Consider the following 16,584-nt stretch of genomic DNA (forward strand, 5'->3'; position numbering starts at 1 on the left):
AATTTAGGAAATAAAATAGCATTTCATTGAAATGTGTAATTTTATGTATAAATGTATCTTTCATTAGTTTCTTAGAAGACAAGTGCAATAGTAGATAAGGGAGAAGAGCAAAGGACATTAAACTGAGAAGGAATAAGGAGGGGGAGACAAAGAAGAAAAGAGAATGAGTAGTTGCAGAAGAATAAAGGCAGCGTGCTTCTGTTATAAACCAAAAACTTTATGTTAAGCAGTGTGACACAAAATGAAAGGAAGAAAGTGTAGGAAAATACAAATATAAAATTATATCATCAAACTTATTTTCCTCCAAACTAAGACCTCAGTGAAATGTAAGTTCTAGCATGGTTTTTCACTATGCTCTAATATAAGCCTCACACCAAAAATAAGCCCCAGTTAAAATTGCCAGCCAGACACACTTAGCATACAGTTCATAACACACAGTGGATGTACTGAATTATAAAATAATAATATTAATATACAAATATAAACAAGTGATATTATGGTCGTTAATACTTAAAATAAATAACAATACAAATTTAGTTAAGTTTTTGTAAATACCTAAGGTGGCGCCTTTGGACAAGAGGTAAATGCATATGTAAACAGATGAACTCAAAACTTTTTGCCAAATGATCAGAGTACAGACACAGAACATGAATAATGCTTGCACTTGATAATGAATGGGCATGTTTGTGTCTAATATGAACCCTCATAATTCAATACATCATGGTTTGTGACAGATGTACTTCATGTATGCATGTGAAATAAATAATGTTTTCCTAATTTTGGAGCCTACAATTTTTCATTACTTCTGTGCAGACCATCACTCCTAACTGTCATTATTTTTGTTGCCACTCCTGTCTGCTAAGTCTTCAGTTAACACTTAATTTAATGGACACTTTGTGAAACCCAGTCTGCAACTGGATGTGACATAGGTGAAAAATTTGTGGAACAAAATCACTTAGCTGTGTTGCGAATCCACTACTAGCATGCTACATGGACAAGAAGTTCTCATCTAAGGACAGTGGTATTGTTGGACATGAGGGACAGGGGCCAGTGCCTCTACAGGAAACGGGGTCATAAGAGATTCAGGCCAGAATTCCAGGACTGGAGAGTAATGATAATGATCCTGAAGAATATGAAGTGACTGTAGTTGAATAAGTGTAGATTTTTGTGCATGAGTGTCTTGGTTACTTTTTTCTCACTGCTGGGACAAAATACCTGATGCCCAAATTTAAAGAAGGAAAGTTTTATTTCGCTTACAGTTCGTGGAAGTTTTAATCCGTACTTGGCAGGATTATAAAGCAGAGTGGCACATTGCAGAGAGCTGCATCTCAGGGCGGCAGCACACAGCTAAGCAAAAAGCACACACCAGAGTGGAGTATGGGAGGAATGGCCTCAAGCAGCTTCTTCCTCTCCCTTACATATGCAAACTATCCACTCCAGGGCCGGTGCAGCTCTCACACCCATATTCAAACTCTAACAGCCTGCCCCATTTCCACATGAGGCTTTGCGGGGACACACAGACATAAACCATAACAATGAGTAAATGTAAATTGTTGTGCATAAAAAATAAGACTTCACCTGATAATAATCCCTATTGTGTCTTTTGGAGCAAACGTGTAAGACTTAGCTTTATTTTCAGGGAAATTTGGTATCTATCTAACTTCATGAAGTGTATACTTTAGAGTTGTGTATCTTACTTAAGTTTTATGCAATTCAAAGTTTTTGTTCTGTAAAGCATTAACTGAAAGGAGAAAGTATGTGAGAGCAACTAGAGAGTTGTGAGATCTGCTCTGATTCAGATAGTAGATAATAATTAGCTCTTCAAAGGTAATGTAGCTCACTAGACAGTAAGCTTTGCTAGGCTTTGCTTAGATTTTGAGAGTGGAATCAACAGTATTAGCTGACAGGTTTTGCTATAGAAAGTGGGAAGAAGAAAGGTCAATTAATTTAAAGGTTAAATTCACACACACATCCATGAAGTAATCCTGCTTCTTGGACACTCAAAAGGATTCTGAATATTTCATGAAGGAGATGGAAATGCTAGATGTGGCATGGACAACAGGTTCAACACAGCTGACTGGATCCAAACAGTGAGCAACTTTTTATGCAATATCCATGTGTAATTTGTCCAGAAAATATCCAAAATGAAGATGGACCAAGCAAAGTGTGTGCATTGGTTACCTGTGTATATTTTCCTCTCAAAGTTTACAGACTTAATGTGCATGAGATTATCAAGTGGCTAATTTAACTGCTGATTATCCAAATTAAAAAAACACCAGAATAACTGTAGAGGACAATATTACCCAGGCCAATGACATCTTAGGAGGCATACTGGGACGTTTACAGAATCAGACCCTGAAGACTGAGCTGGGAATGAGTTTGAATCAGCACAAATAAGGAAACAAGATGTAGAAAAATAACCAAAGAAATCAATTGACCTTTATTCTTCCTGCTTTCTATAGCAAAACCTGTCAGCTAATACTGTTGATTCCACTCACTTTGAGTGTTAAAAAGGAAAATAAAGAACTACATTTTATACTTGGCTATCATAAGTTTGTAAGAAAATTATTTCTGGAGCTAAATATTTCAGGTGATTTCATTAATCCATTTTAACATATAGTTCTGAAATAAGAAGAGCTGAAATAATCAATTATTATTGTTTACAATCCTGAACTTTCATTAGGATTTCTTTTTGTTCATATATGCAGCTTAAATCAAATGGCTTTTACTCATGTTTGCTGATCCCATTACACTTTGTGAAAATATTATGTGGTATTTTAATGTGAAAATATAAGAGTAAATCCTTATAACTTCTCAAGTTTAGATGTAAACTAAACTGGCCTTTGTGATTTTCAAAGAAAGTAACAGTGTAAATGCTTCTTCTTGTATAAATTTATGTAAAAGAATTTTGCTAAATGGCCTCACTAATTAATCATATTTTAGCAGTGAAATATTTTATAGTTTCAATATATTATTCTGAGTATGCTATTTTTCATATCATGCTTTAGTTTTTGATGATTTTGTTAAGAAATGGAGGCATTGCTATATATGTATTGAGCTTTGGGAGCCGGGTGTGTGGTCCAGTGGAACAGCACCTGCCTGGGAAGTATGAGGTCTTGAGTTTGAGTCCTGGTACCAAATAAATAAATACATAAATAAATAAACAAATAAAGGCTTTGGAAAAGTAATGAAAACATACAATTTCTAGGTACTTTAAATGTTTTTGGAGATACATAGTTAACATCATTTACAATAAAAGAAATATGAAGGATAATCATTTGCTAAAGATGTCAGTTAAAACAATCATATTGCCAAAGCAGCTCTTTAGGAAGGATGTTTTGAGAATATATTTTTTTTTCTTTTTTTAATGTTAAATTTTACTTACAACTCTAAAAAATCAGTAAACCTTCAGTATTTTGTATTCACAATGACCTGCAATTGAATTCTTTAGTTGTTAATACAATCCTAGGGGAAAACTTGTAAATAAATACTCATAAGAGTACTATTAAAAAAACTTGAGCTTGTATGTAAGCTTGTTTTCTATTAGTTTTTTTTTTTTAAACTTCTGGCAGTTTTATTTTTTTGTATGGGAATAAAGATAGTAGCCATCTAGTGTAACTGGGGAATTAAATGACATACAATATTATGAAATACATGTAAATGAATGTATTGTTGAGAATATAAATATGTGACTGTCATTTCCAGAATCTGATAGGCAGCAACACTTTCCACTAATATTTGGATTCTATGTGTTTTGTGCTTAATAGCAAACTCCATAGGTGCATGGAAAATTCCACATTAGGAACTATTCTGTTGCAAGATTTAAGAGCTGTTACCTTTTTATTTGGTTTTATTCATGAACACCTGTTTAAGTATATGTTACCTGCAGTTACCGCTAAAATTTGGAACACCGTATGTGAAATATATGGGGAGGAGTAAAAGACTAGTGATAAAATGGAAGCACCAAAATGGTGGTATTATTTCTGCATTTTCTTCTACGTTCCCAAACATAAGACAGAAAGGAATGCTTTTCAGTTTTGATTTTTATGTGCCAAACCATCATGCATCCCTAAACAGTACCGCTAACAAATGTAGGGCAAATAGAAATATTAAAATTTTGAGTGAAAGTTATATCATAAAAACTTTGATATTTAAAGTCAGACACCAGCTAAGTTCTAGTTCTATTTTAATTATCAACTTACATTCATTTTTTATGTGTAATGATAAATCACAGTAGATTTTCTTATCAAAAATCCTCAGACAGACTTTACCATATTCTGCACAAAAATACAAACTGCAATAAGTCTATTAAATATTTCCTCACTTCACAGTAAAGTTAGAGTAACAGCCGGACCCTGGACTGCTATCCAGGGTCCAGTAAACCTAAGGAATAAATGGGTTGATTGTTAATCAGCCTGTGGCAGCCCTGAGTTCCTGCAAAAATTTGCTTTGTAATTGCCCATGTGCACTACAGTCCTTCACTTGATGATTGAAAGAATTCTACGACCATTTTTCTTCTCACAAAGGCATACACCTTTCTCTGGAGTCTTATTTTCTTTTCCCACAGCTGTAAAAGAGAAGTACAATCAGTGGGGGAATGTCTCTCTTGTGTGATCTTAAGGATCTCAGAGGTCATATAGGCTGAGACATTTGGATGGATGCTAGAGATCTTACCCTCCTGGCAACATACTGACTAGATTTATCTTGAAAGGACAATCAAAAGCCTTCTACAACAGTATTTGACTCCATTATCTCTGGAAGTATAGGAAGAAAATCTACATGCTTTCTTTATCAAAAATCCTCAGACAGATTTTATCCAATTTTTATTGTACAATTGTGCAAAATCCTTATGGCATATTTGATCATAACAATATTTTTCAATTTGCTGAGATTACATTTGTTAAAAAATATGTATTTAACAGTTAATTATGTTTGCATTTTATGTTTTAATATATTTTGTGTTAGCATTTTACAAGGAACTAATTTTATATTTCATGTTTAATTCAAATTTTGAATGCCATAGGAAAATCTAAGGTGCACGTAGTGCTTAACTTAGAATAACATGTCAAATAATTTGGGGGATATTTTTCCTTTGTTCTTTATACTTTGAAGTACCACAATTAAAAGTATAAAACTGAAGTGTGGGCATAAGGTAAGTTTTGAAGTTATTTGAAGTTATTTTATATTTATATCTTTTAAAAAATCTACAAAGTCATAGGTTTCTGTTTATATTGTGAAACAATTACATTACATTATGTATAATCAGCAATTACATTTATCATACCTTTATATATGACAAATATTCAACTTTTAGACTTTGTTTCAAAAATTGGGAGTAATATCTGTCACAATTGCTCTTGATAGGGCCAAATAAATTTATGTATAAAGCAAGTGTAATATGTAAATATAAATTTTATATACTATCTTTAGCATACACTTTAGATATGCTGACAAGGTATCCAATTAAATTTATATCTCATTTTCTTATAAAGAACTGATAGATAAAGCGAGGGTAAAAGAAACTGGTAGAAGTGTTGAAGTGTATGGTTTCTGACTCTCAATGATGGACTTACTTTGTCCCAGACTTTACATCTTCTGAGGTTTAAAGGGGATTATTTTTAACAAAGAGAAAGGTAATTATTCATAACTGGACTCAGTACATTTATGTCACTGTTTTGCCACGTTCTGAAAAGAGATGCAATTCAATGAAAGAGAGAGAAATTCATGCTATATGACAAAGTGATATTTTGCAATCAATATTGTTCTCTAGTGCTGATACTGCAATTTTCATTCTAAAAAGAATAAGAGAAACAGCGATATAACAACAAAGACAAAAACAAAACAGAGCAATATTACTGTAATATAGGAAAAGGCTTTAATCTCAGTGTAAAAAATGAACCTAATAGGAACAAAATTTAAGCATTATTTTTCAGTAATTACTTATATTTTATGGAGCAAATTCAGAAAATCTATAAAGTGACTTGGTTGAGAGGCTTCCCATAACTTCTGTTCTTCTCAGTGCATCTTTCTAGCTGCTCTATGACACCTCCAGTATCTTCTGCCTAGTCTCTCTTCTCCCAGTATTTACCTAAATATTCTCTTTCTCCTAGAGATTTTGTTAACCGACCCTTTGGTTGATATTTTGGCTCAATATATGGTATGGAAGAGTCTATTCTGTGTGAGGAATCCCCAGAGAACACTTCTAGTGTGTGTCCATTCATTCAGAACTATTTGTGTAATACTAAGGTTATTTGATGAAGCTTTCCAGCAGGTATATGATGCAATATAACTATAATAAGTTGAATTCAGAACTTATGGGATAATCCAGCTATCTTCCTTAATCATTAAAGATATTTACAACCTTTAACATAATAATTCATCTCCATTTTACTTTGCAAAATGCAAGTTTTCATTACAATGTAGTATTAATGTTAATATGTAAGGATTATTTTAATTTTTAAATTAATTAATAGATACAAGTTTATTAGTTTAAATTTATAATAGTAACTATGAATAGCTAGCTGTACCTCATGTGAGTCAAAAACCTGGGAGTTCTTCATAATTCTTAAGAATAACTATGTTAGCCTACTCTGAAAAATAATAAGTAGATTATTAAACGCAAGTTTTAGATAATAAATTTGTTGTTAGCAAATGTCTTCTAAGATATTTATGCTTTGTCCCAAAGTAATAAATGTATATATACTAGAATGAATAGTGCCAGGCAATTACAACCAGTTCTGTGCGTGTGTGTGCTCACTGGAGAAGTGGATACCGGGGGTACCAATCCTATTTATGAAAAAATTTACCTACTTGTTGCAGAACAGGCTGGTACAGACTCTTCTCAGATTCTGAATGTAACTTACTGACTCCACTGTGATTTGGGTTTTGCACTTTAAAAGTAGAGCAGGTAGCAGATGGAACCCCATGTGTTAGAAACCATTTTCTGAGATTGTGAAAGTTTTTTCTGTTCTGAAAAGATCACTATAATTATATGTGCTATTTTGGTTAGTTCTATGGAGGAAAAACTCCAAGTATATAAAAAATGCTTGTTCTAATTTTATTGGTTAGTTATTAAAACATGATGACATTCCTAAGGATACATGAATATCTGAATATTATCTAGCAATTAAAATTTTATGTATGATTGTTTTTGTCTGTTGAACTTATATAATGTAATAGGGGAATATAAATATTCAACTTAATTATATGGAAATTTTATTGAAACTTATACTGATTATTCATTGAGAGTTTGATGAAATTGGCCTTTGAACTGCCCAGATGGAACAAATCTAAATACAACATAAACAGAAGAAGAGAATGCTAGATGGGAATACTAAAGAGATAGCTGTTAAATGATCTGTGTACAAAAACAGTGTAAATGTTGAAATTTTATTTTAAATATGGGGAGGCTGTTTTCTACTCAATATGTTTATTTATTTTAGTATTTTTTTTGTAAATACTGCACACAAACTGCCAGTATATTTTGTTTGGTACATTTGATCTAAACATTTAAAGGTAATTAGAATTATTTTAAAAATATTGTATATCTATATCTATCTATATTTGTCTGTAAGATTTATATAAATCCATTTCAAATTTGAGAAAACATAAAAATATTCTCAATTATTTAAAGACAAAGGCTATTTTTCAGAACATTTTCACAAATATTTGTTCAGATAAAGATTGTATCCATGGATTTCACTGTGGGTTCAATTAATAAGCGCTATTGCACAGTTATCTTCTCTTGGAGATTTACAAAGCAAAATTAGATTTTGAAGTTCAATGATATTTTGACAAAGAGACACATTTTCTTTTGGGATGTGCAAGTTGACACTGGAAATAATTGTTTTACAGTACCAACTAACTATAGGTTTTGTATTTCTAAAGATTGATTTAGAAATTCTCACTCAAATTACTTTCCTATTTTTTAATTTGGGTAAAAACTGAATGCACTATTTTAAAATTTCTACTTGTTTTCATGAAGTAATAATTTTTAATTTCATTTAAATGTGAAGGACCAGATTCTGTAAGAGCGTTTTGTGAATAAATGTTGTTTAAACAAATATAAAATAAATCATATATTAAAACCAAGTTATGCATTATTAATGTAATAAATTATGACCCTCAGCACTTTAAAGGCCTTCTACTTTCTTGTTTCCCCATTAGGTAACAGCTAGAAACCATTTATGTTCATGAATACATATATAGTTGTGTTTTTAAAGCCAGAAAAGTTAACACTAGCTTAACTTTATTATCTAATTCAGATATTTGAGAAAGTTTTACTGGATATTTTTAAAAGTTTCTAAATGACATATGGGTTTTGGTGGATAATTAATGCAGGAAGCTGAGATAACACTGCTTTACACTTAGCCTACTACCCCACTCAGTGTTTTTGTAAAGTATTTATCCATTATTTAAGATGTGACATAAAATCAGGGAAGGCTAGTAAATCTCTCATGTTATTAGTCCATAATGGAATTTAGTATATTAAAAAATAAATTTTGGGAAAATACAGCTAAAATTGGAAATACCAATGTCTTCTCCATTTGTAATGCTCAGACTGCAAAAGAAAGTTTCCTTAGTTAAAATAATTTTCCACTTTAAGAAATGTCCTTTCAACGTCCCATGTAGTGATCTTAAAAAATTAAATTAAAAGTGTAAATGGTTGTGTTTCAAATCCATTGGAATTTTCAAAGAGTAACCTTTGGAAAAATGTAGAGGTTTAGCTACATGTGATTATTGAGTAACTGAAGAGGGGCCCTTGCAAACTGAGAGGCAGAGTAAGGTAAAATGTGCACTAGGTCTTGAAAACAGCATGAAATAAAGATTATAAACTAAGTCAGTACGATTTTTAAAAATTGAGGTGTATTTCAGATATTTATACTAAATAAGTTATCAAGTTGATTTCACTTGTTTCATGTTTTTTATGTTTATACATGAAATTAATTTGGGCCCCAATATAATTTTATTGGATGACTTTGATATGAAATTGTGAAGACTATATAAGGATTTTTTCATCAGTTCTTTCAGTTTGTGATTGTTTTTCTGAAGTGCTTTGTAAACTTTCCTTATTATACTTCTTGTACTTTCTGAAGACAACTTACACAGTTGAAATGATAAGGCAAAAAACAGAATATTTTCTTTGCTAAATTATCAAATATGCTTGTGGTATATTTTTGTATTTCATTAGTCACTGTACTTTAGAAACTTAATGGAATGTCTATAAGCATATGCACATTCACATGCTAACTCACATATGTCATGGAGAGAAAGAGATAAAGAGATAAATAGAGAAAGATGTTCTAGAGTAATTTAGCAGGGTGTTTTCATATAAGAGTTTATATGCAGTTCTGAGGTAGATGTCTATTTTCAAGAAATCTGATTTTACATGTTGGTCAGTTAATATTGATGACAAACTTCATTAGACTAAGAGACTCCTCGAAGGTGCTTAGATTGTGAGAGCACTAACCTTACCAATAGGTAACCCATTCATGAGTTCATAGATCAATGGATATTAGCAGCTGGAGCCTCACTGGAGAAAGTGGGCAGGAAGCCATGACCATGGCTACCATATCTGGACCCTGCCTATAACAAATAAAAGATTAAATTAGCAATCCAAAAATTCTTAAGGAGGAAAATTCTCTTGAAGCTTAGTACATATTGAAAGAATCAGTTAATATCTCTTGTTTTTAAACTTTTTCAAATAAATGTAAGAAGTGTGAATACTTCATAATCTAGGTACTAGACGAGGACTTTTGGGAAAATAACAGAGTGGTGAGCAGTAGAGAAAGAGCCTCTCTGAGATTTGGTGTCTAAACACTGGAATATAGTCAAGTGAGGAAGAGAAGGAGGGAAGTGGGTTCCCAGGACCCAGGATCTGAAGTGAAAACTGAAACTCATGGGGAAAATGAAGAGAGAAACTTCAGTGAAGAAGGAGGAGGCAAATGGCACTTCCTCCTTGAACCTGAACACACTGTGTGGAAGGGGTAGGTTGAAACTGCAGACGCATGGCAACTGGCGGTAACCCCAGAGGCCTCCACATGTAAGTGCAAAAGTGGAGTAGTGTGGTGGACATGTAGACTGCTTTGACTTGTGAGATGCCCCAGACCAAGTTCCCATAAGAGAAGGTGACTGGATAAGAGACATCTTGGAGAGGAGTCTACTGAGCTCCGGACCCTTAGTGCTTGCTGGCTGTACTTAAATGCTCCCAACCAAGTTGAACTCCAAAGGGGAAACAGGGACTTCTGGGAGCTGGATGATTCCTGTCCAGCATAGCAGCAGATGCCAGCTTAAACTTCACTGGATATAGAGGTGCAGGGTCATTGAGAATATTCCTTACTCTGCTATGGAGTTGCTGCTGGCTTGCTGGGAATGACTAATGCAGATCTGGACTCTGTGCACATTGTATATCAGTGACAGCAGACACACAACTTAAATTGGATACTTTTAAATTTTAAAAAGATTTCTTAAAAATAGCAAGAAAGCATGAGAAATCAGTCCAGCAGCTTCTAGATGATGCAAAGAAGAATAACATAAGATTGATTGGAATCAATGAAAAAGGAGGAGATAACATAAATGACATAAAAAATCTGTTCACAAACGTCATAACAGAAAATTTTCTTGGTTAGGAAAAGAATTTGACACACACTGAGTGTGACATATAGAACTACAAATGGCCATGATAAAAAAAATCCAAAAAAGTACAGCAACCTATATAATAGTTAATATTCCAGAATTTCAGCATAAGAATACAATATTAAAAGCAGTTAGAGAAAAGAAACAAATCACCTATAAAGGAAAACCCATCAGAATTAGGGCAGACTTCTCAACATAAACCCTCAAGTCAAGGAGAGTATGGAGTGAAGTATTTCAATACCTAAAAGAAAACAACCTCCAACCCTGACTGATGGTCCCCACTAAACTATCAAAACTGATGGAGAAATAAGAAATTTTAATGACAAAGAGCACCTGAGGGAATTCATGAATATCAAACTAGCACTCCAAACTGTTCTGAAAGACATTCTAGAGATAACAAAGATTATAACTCCATGAACCCCAACAGAATGAATTCAGCACGCAAGCAAACAATTAAACACAAGGTAAAAAAAGAGGCAACAACAGGAAAATAACATGACAATAATGTCAATACACATCAGTTATACCATCAACATTAATGTACTGAATTCTCCAATCAAAAGAGTTTGATGCTCAGAATAGATCCATAAGCAAGCTCCAACAATATGCTGCATATAAGAAACACATTTAGTTAAAAAAATACATAGACTGAAAGTCAAAGGAGGGAAAGCAATACTCCATGCTGTAGGAACCCAAAAAAGTTGGGATAGCTATACTATTTGCAGACAAAGTGGATTTAAAGTCAAGACTGATTAAGAGAGACAAAGAAGGTCACTATATCCTTGTAAAAGGAATAGTCCAAGAGAAAAAGATTATATCTATATCTATATCTATGTATCTATGTATCTATCTATCTATCTAATCTATCTATATATATCCAGTGCACTCAACTGTATAAAACACATTTTAATAAACACTAAAAGTCAACTAAGCACTAATACAATTTTAATGGGGAACCACAATACTTCACTGTCACAAATAGATGAAGCAACTAAATAAAAAATTAACAATGAAATGTTAGAACTGAACCAAACTTTTGAACAAACACACTTAGTAGATGCTTAATAGTGTTCTACCACACAACATCAGAAAAAGCATTCTTCTCAACTGGTCATAGCACATTCTTCAAAATAGATCACATAAGAGCTCACAGAACATGCTTAAGTAAATGCAAAGAAATTGAAATTGTCCCATGCATACTATCAAACCAAAGTGCAATGAAATTGAAAATCAATGGCAAAAGAAAGCACAGGAACTTCTAAACACATGGAAATTAAATATCACCCTTTGAACAACCAGTGAGTAACAGAGCAAATTAAAAAGGAAACTAGACAGTTTCCAAAATGAAATGATAATGCCAATATAACCTACTGAAACTTATGGGATACAATGAAAACAGTCCTATGAGGGGAATTTATAATGGTGAATACCCATATCAGGAAAGCAGAGTGAGTTGAAATAAACAAAGTAATGTTGAACATGAAGCTTCTAGAAAGAAAAGAAAAAGTCAAGGCCAAACTCATATGAGAGGAAATTATAAAGAGCAGAAATCAATGTAATGGAGACTGAGAAAACAATACAAAGAATCAATGAGTCAAAGAGTTGTTTCTTTGAAAGACTAAGAAAAATTGACAAACTCTAAAGCATTCTTATGAAAAAAGAAATAAAATACTCAAATCCATGCAATTAGGAATGAAAAAGGTGAAATCATAGCAAATCCTCCAAAAATCCAAAGATTATCTATACAAACTTCAAGAACTTGTATTCTAAAAATATGAAACTTAAAGACGAACAGATTTCTAGATACATGTAATTTACCAAAACCAAATCAAGAAGATATAAAAAATATAAATAAAGTTCAGTGGAAATTAAAGATGTAATTAAAAACCTAACAAAGAAAAGCAAAGAGTATGATGGATTCACTGCCAAGTTCTACAAGAAATTTAGAGAAGACCTAATTCTAATATTTCTCAAAATCTTAATGAGACTGAAAGGCAAACAATACTCTCAAATTTGGTACCCTGATACCAAGGCAAGAAAAGGGCCAAATCAAAAGAAAACTACTCCCTAATGAATAGAAATGCATAAATCCTCAGTAAGATACTGGCAAACAGAATACAGCAAATCATCAAAATTATTCATCATGGTCAAGTGGATTCATCCCAGGGATGTAGGAATGGTTCAACACATGCAAATCAATAAGTGTAATATACCACATTCATGGAGCCAAGGACAAAAACCATATAGTCATCTCAATAATCGCAGTAAAAGCATTTGACAGTGTCCAACACCCCTTCATGAAAATCCTTCAGAAAATTGCAAAAGTCTACCTCAATCTGATAAAGCCATCAATGACAACCTACATCATATATTACCAACATTATACTAAATAGACAAAAACTGAAAGCTTTCACTGTAAAATCAGGAACAAGACAAGGATGTCCACTGGAACCTCTGTTATTCAATGCAATTCTGAAAATATTATCCAGATTATTTAGTCAGAAAAAGAAAGAAAAGTAATAAGGATAGGAAAAGAAGATGTTAAATTGTTGCTATTTGTGGTTTGACATGATGCTCTACATAGACCCCAAAAATTCCATCAAAGACTCTTAGATTTAATAGCCAAATTCAGTAGCACAGCTGAATACAAACTCAATGCTCAAAAATCAATAGCCTTCCTGTACATGAATGACACTCACTGAGGGTGAAATTAGGGAAACATGAATTTTCACAACAGCATCCAAAAAAATAAAATACCTAGGAATCAAACTAACAAAGGAAGAAACATACCTTAACATTGAAAACTACAGTACTCTGAAAAAAGAGTTTGAAGATGGTATCAGAAAATTCAAAGATAGCCCTTGCTTTTCGGTAGGAAGAACTACCAGTGAAAATGTCCATATTTCCAAAATTGCTATACAGGTTTAATGCAATCCTGATGAAAATTCCACCAGCTTCTAATGGAATTAGAGAAAACAATTGTAAAATTCATTGGCAACCAAAAGAGACCTAGAATAGCAAAGGCAATTCTGGGCAAGGTAGGAAGCATCACAATCCTTTTCTTAAAATTATACTATAAAGCTACTGTGATAAAGATAGCATAGTTCTGGAAAAAAAACAGATGCCTAAATCTAAGAATCAACCACTGGGATCTCATCTTACTGAAGAAGTTTTGGATAACAACAGAAAGCACCAAAAGAGTGAAAAGAAATTCCAAAGTGTGGGAAAAATTTTTCCTGTTTCATAGAGTAGGACTACTATCTATAATATATAAAGAACTCAAAACTGTCAGACCTCCCAAATTTAAGGACTGAATCCAAAACTGGGTATTGGAAATGAATAGACACTTCTCAGAGAAAGTAAAGACAGTAAGTAAATATGTAAAAAAAAATTTCAACATCATTTTTCAGTTGAGAAATTCAAGTTAAACCAACACTGACATTCTTTTCTCACCAGAAAACAATGCATTTTATATAAAAAAAAATCAATCAATGTCAAATACTGGCAGTAGTGTGGTGAAAAGGAACCCTTTGCTGTTGTTGGGAATGTAGACTGGTGCAATCACTGTGGAAATCAGTGTGGAGATTCTTCAGAAAACTAGAACTAGAGGTTCCATTTTATCTAGCTATTCCCCTTCTTGGTGTCTTCCCAAAAGCATTAAAAACATCATGGCACCATGATATATGCACAACCATGTTTATAGTGCACAGTTTGTAATAGCCAAAAGTTGGAAACAGCCCAAATGTCTGTCAACTAATGAATGGATAAAGCAGATGTGATCTTTTTATTCAATGAACACTATTTTTTCATGAGCAAGAAAAAGCTTGAGATATTTCTAGCTAAATGGATGCACCCCCTATAGAAAATAGGAAGAGATGGCCTTTACCTCAAGCTGATCAAAGCCACCTGTGATAAACCAATGGCTAACACCATACTAAATGGTCAAAAATTGAAAGTTTTCACTTTAAAATCAGGAAGAAGACAAGGATGTCCACTGTCACCACTCCTATTCAGTATGATTCTGCAAATATTAGCTAGAGCAACGGGACAAGAGACAGAAATAAAAGGAATAAGGATACAAAAGGCAGAAGTGAAATTATTATTATTCACAGTTGCCAAGATACTCTACAGAGAAGACCCCAAAAACTCCACCAAAAGGCTTATGGATTTAATAACCAAATAGAGTAGGATAGCTGCATACAAAGTTAATACCCAAAAGTCAATAGCATTCCTGTACACAAGTAGCAAACAGACTGAGAGAAAAATTAGGGAAACCACACCTTTCACAATAGCATCTAAAAAGATGAAATACTTAGGAATCAATCTAACAAAAGAAGTAAAAGATCTATACAGTGAAAATTATAGCACTCTGAAAAAAGAGATCAAAGAGGATGTCAGAAAATGGAAAGATATTCCTTGCTCATGGATAGAAGAACCAACTTTGTGAAAATGGCCACACTCTCCAAACTGTTGCACAGATTCAATGCAATCCCAATTAAAATATCATTAGTATACCTCATAGATTTAGAAAGAACATTCCTAAAGTTCATTGGGAACCAGAAGAGGCCTAGAATAGCAAAAGCAATCTTGGGAAACAAAGGAAAGTCAGGAGGCATCACAATTCCTGACTTAAAATTATATTACAAAGCTACTGTGATATAATCAGCATGGTCCTGGCACAAAAACAGACCTGAAGATCAATGGAACAGATTAGAAGATACAGATACAACTGCGAACACACTCAGACACCTTATCTTTGACAAAGGGGCCAAACATGTGCAATGGAAGGAAGATAGCCTCTTTAATAAATGGTGCCAGAAAAACTGGCTTTCCGCATGCCGAAGACTAAAATGAGACGCATGTCTTTCACCATGCACTAAATTAAAGTCAAAATGGATCAAAGATGTAAATATTAAAACAAAAACACTAAATTTATTGGAAGAGAAATTAGGTAAAAATCTTGATAACATTGGAGTAGGCAGAGAATTCATGAACAAAAAGCAAACTGCATGGGAAATACTTCAAAGAATCAACAACTGGGATCTCTTCTTATTGAAAAGTTTTTTCACATCTAAAGAAATCACCAATAAAGTAAAAAGAAAACCCACAAATTGGGAAAAAATTTTAGCCAAATGCCCCTCAGACAAAGGACTTCTATCTAGGACATGTAAAGAATTAAAAAAAAATCAGGCCCCCCAAATTCAAAGACCCAATCCAAAATTAGGCATCTGAGGCTTTCCAGCTTGGCCCCGGCAGAATGGCTCCCGCGAAGAAGGGTGGCGAGAAGAAGAAGGGCCGTTCTGCCATCAACGAGGTGGTGACCCGAGAATACACAATCAACATTCACAAGCGCATCCACGGAGTGGGCTTCAAGAAGCGGGCACCTCGTGCACTTAAGGAGATCCGGAAGTTTGCCATGAAGGAGATGGGGACTCCAGATGTCCGCATTGACACCAGGCTCAACAAAGCTGTCTGGGCCAAAGGAATAAGGAATGTCCCATATCGCATCCGCGTACGGTTGTCCAGAAAACGTAATGAGGATGAAGATTCACCAAACAAGCTGTACACTTTGGTAACCTACGTCCCTGTTACCACGTTCAAAAATCTCCAGACAGTAAATGTGGACGAGAACTAACTTTCAATAAAGTTACAAAACTGCAAAAAAAAAAAAAAAAAAAAAACAAAATTAGGCATCTGAGATGCATATACATTTCTCTAATGAAGAGGTACTAATGGTGAATAAATACATGAAAAAATGTTTAACATCATTAGTCATTCAAGAAATGCAAATTAAAATAACACTGAGATTGTATCTCACCTCAGAAAGAATGGCTGTCATCGAAAATAAACCAAGAACAAATGCTGGAGAGGCTGTGGGGAGAAAGGAACCGTATGGGACTGCTGGTGGGAGTATAGATTAGTGAAACCACTGTGGAAATCAGTTTGGAG

The 16,584-nt window shown here is 33.5% G+C and overlaps 1 protein-coding gene across 1 annotated transcript; it reads left to right on the plus strand.

The window, feature by feature from the left end:
* Positions 1-15,873: 15,873 nt before the first annotated feature.
* LOC102007180 (60S ribosomal protein L31) lies at positions 15,874-16,316 on the plus strand. The gene has a single exon (XM_005374211.2). It carries the CDS (start codon positions 15,893-15,895, stop codon positions 16,268-16,270), a length of 378 nt encoding a protein of 125 aa, XP_005374268.1. The 5' UTR covers positions 15,874-15,892; the 3' UTR covers positions 16,271-16,316.
* The last annotated feature ends 268 nt before the right edge of the window (positions 16,317-16,584 follow it).

Source organism: Chinchilla lanigera, unplaced genomic scaffold (genome assembly GCF_000276665.1).
Source record: "Chinchilla lanigera isolate Chin_1 unplaced genomic scaffold, ChiLan1.0 scaffold00003, whole genome shotgun sequence".
NCBI classification, from domain to species: Eukaryota; Metazoa; Chordata; class Mammalia; order Rodentia; family Chinchillidae; genus Chinchilla; species Chinchilla lanigera.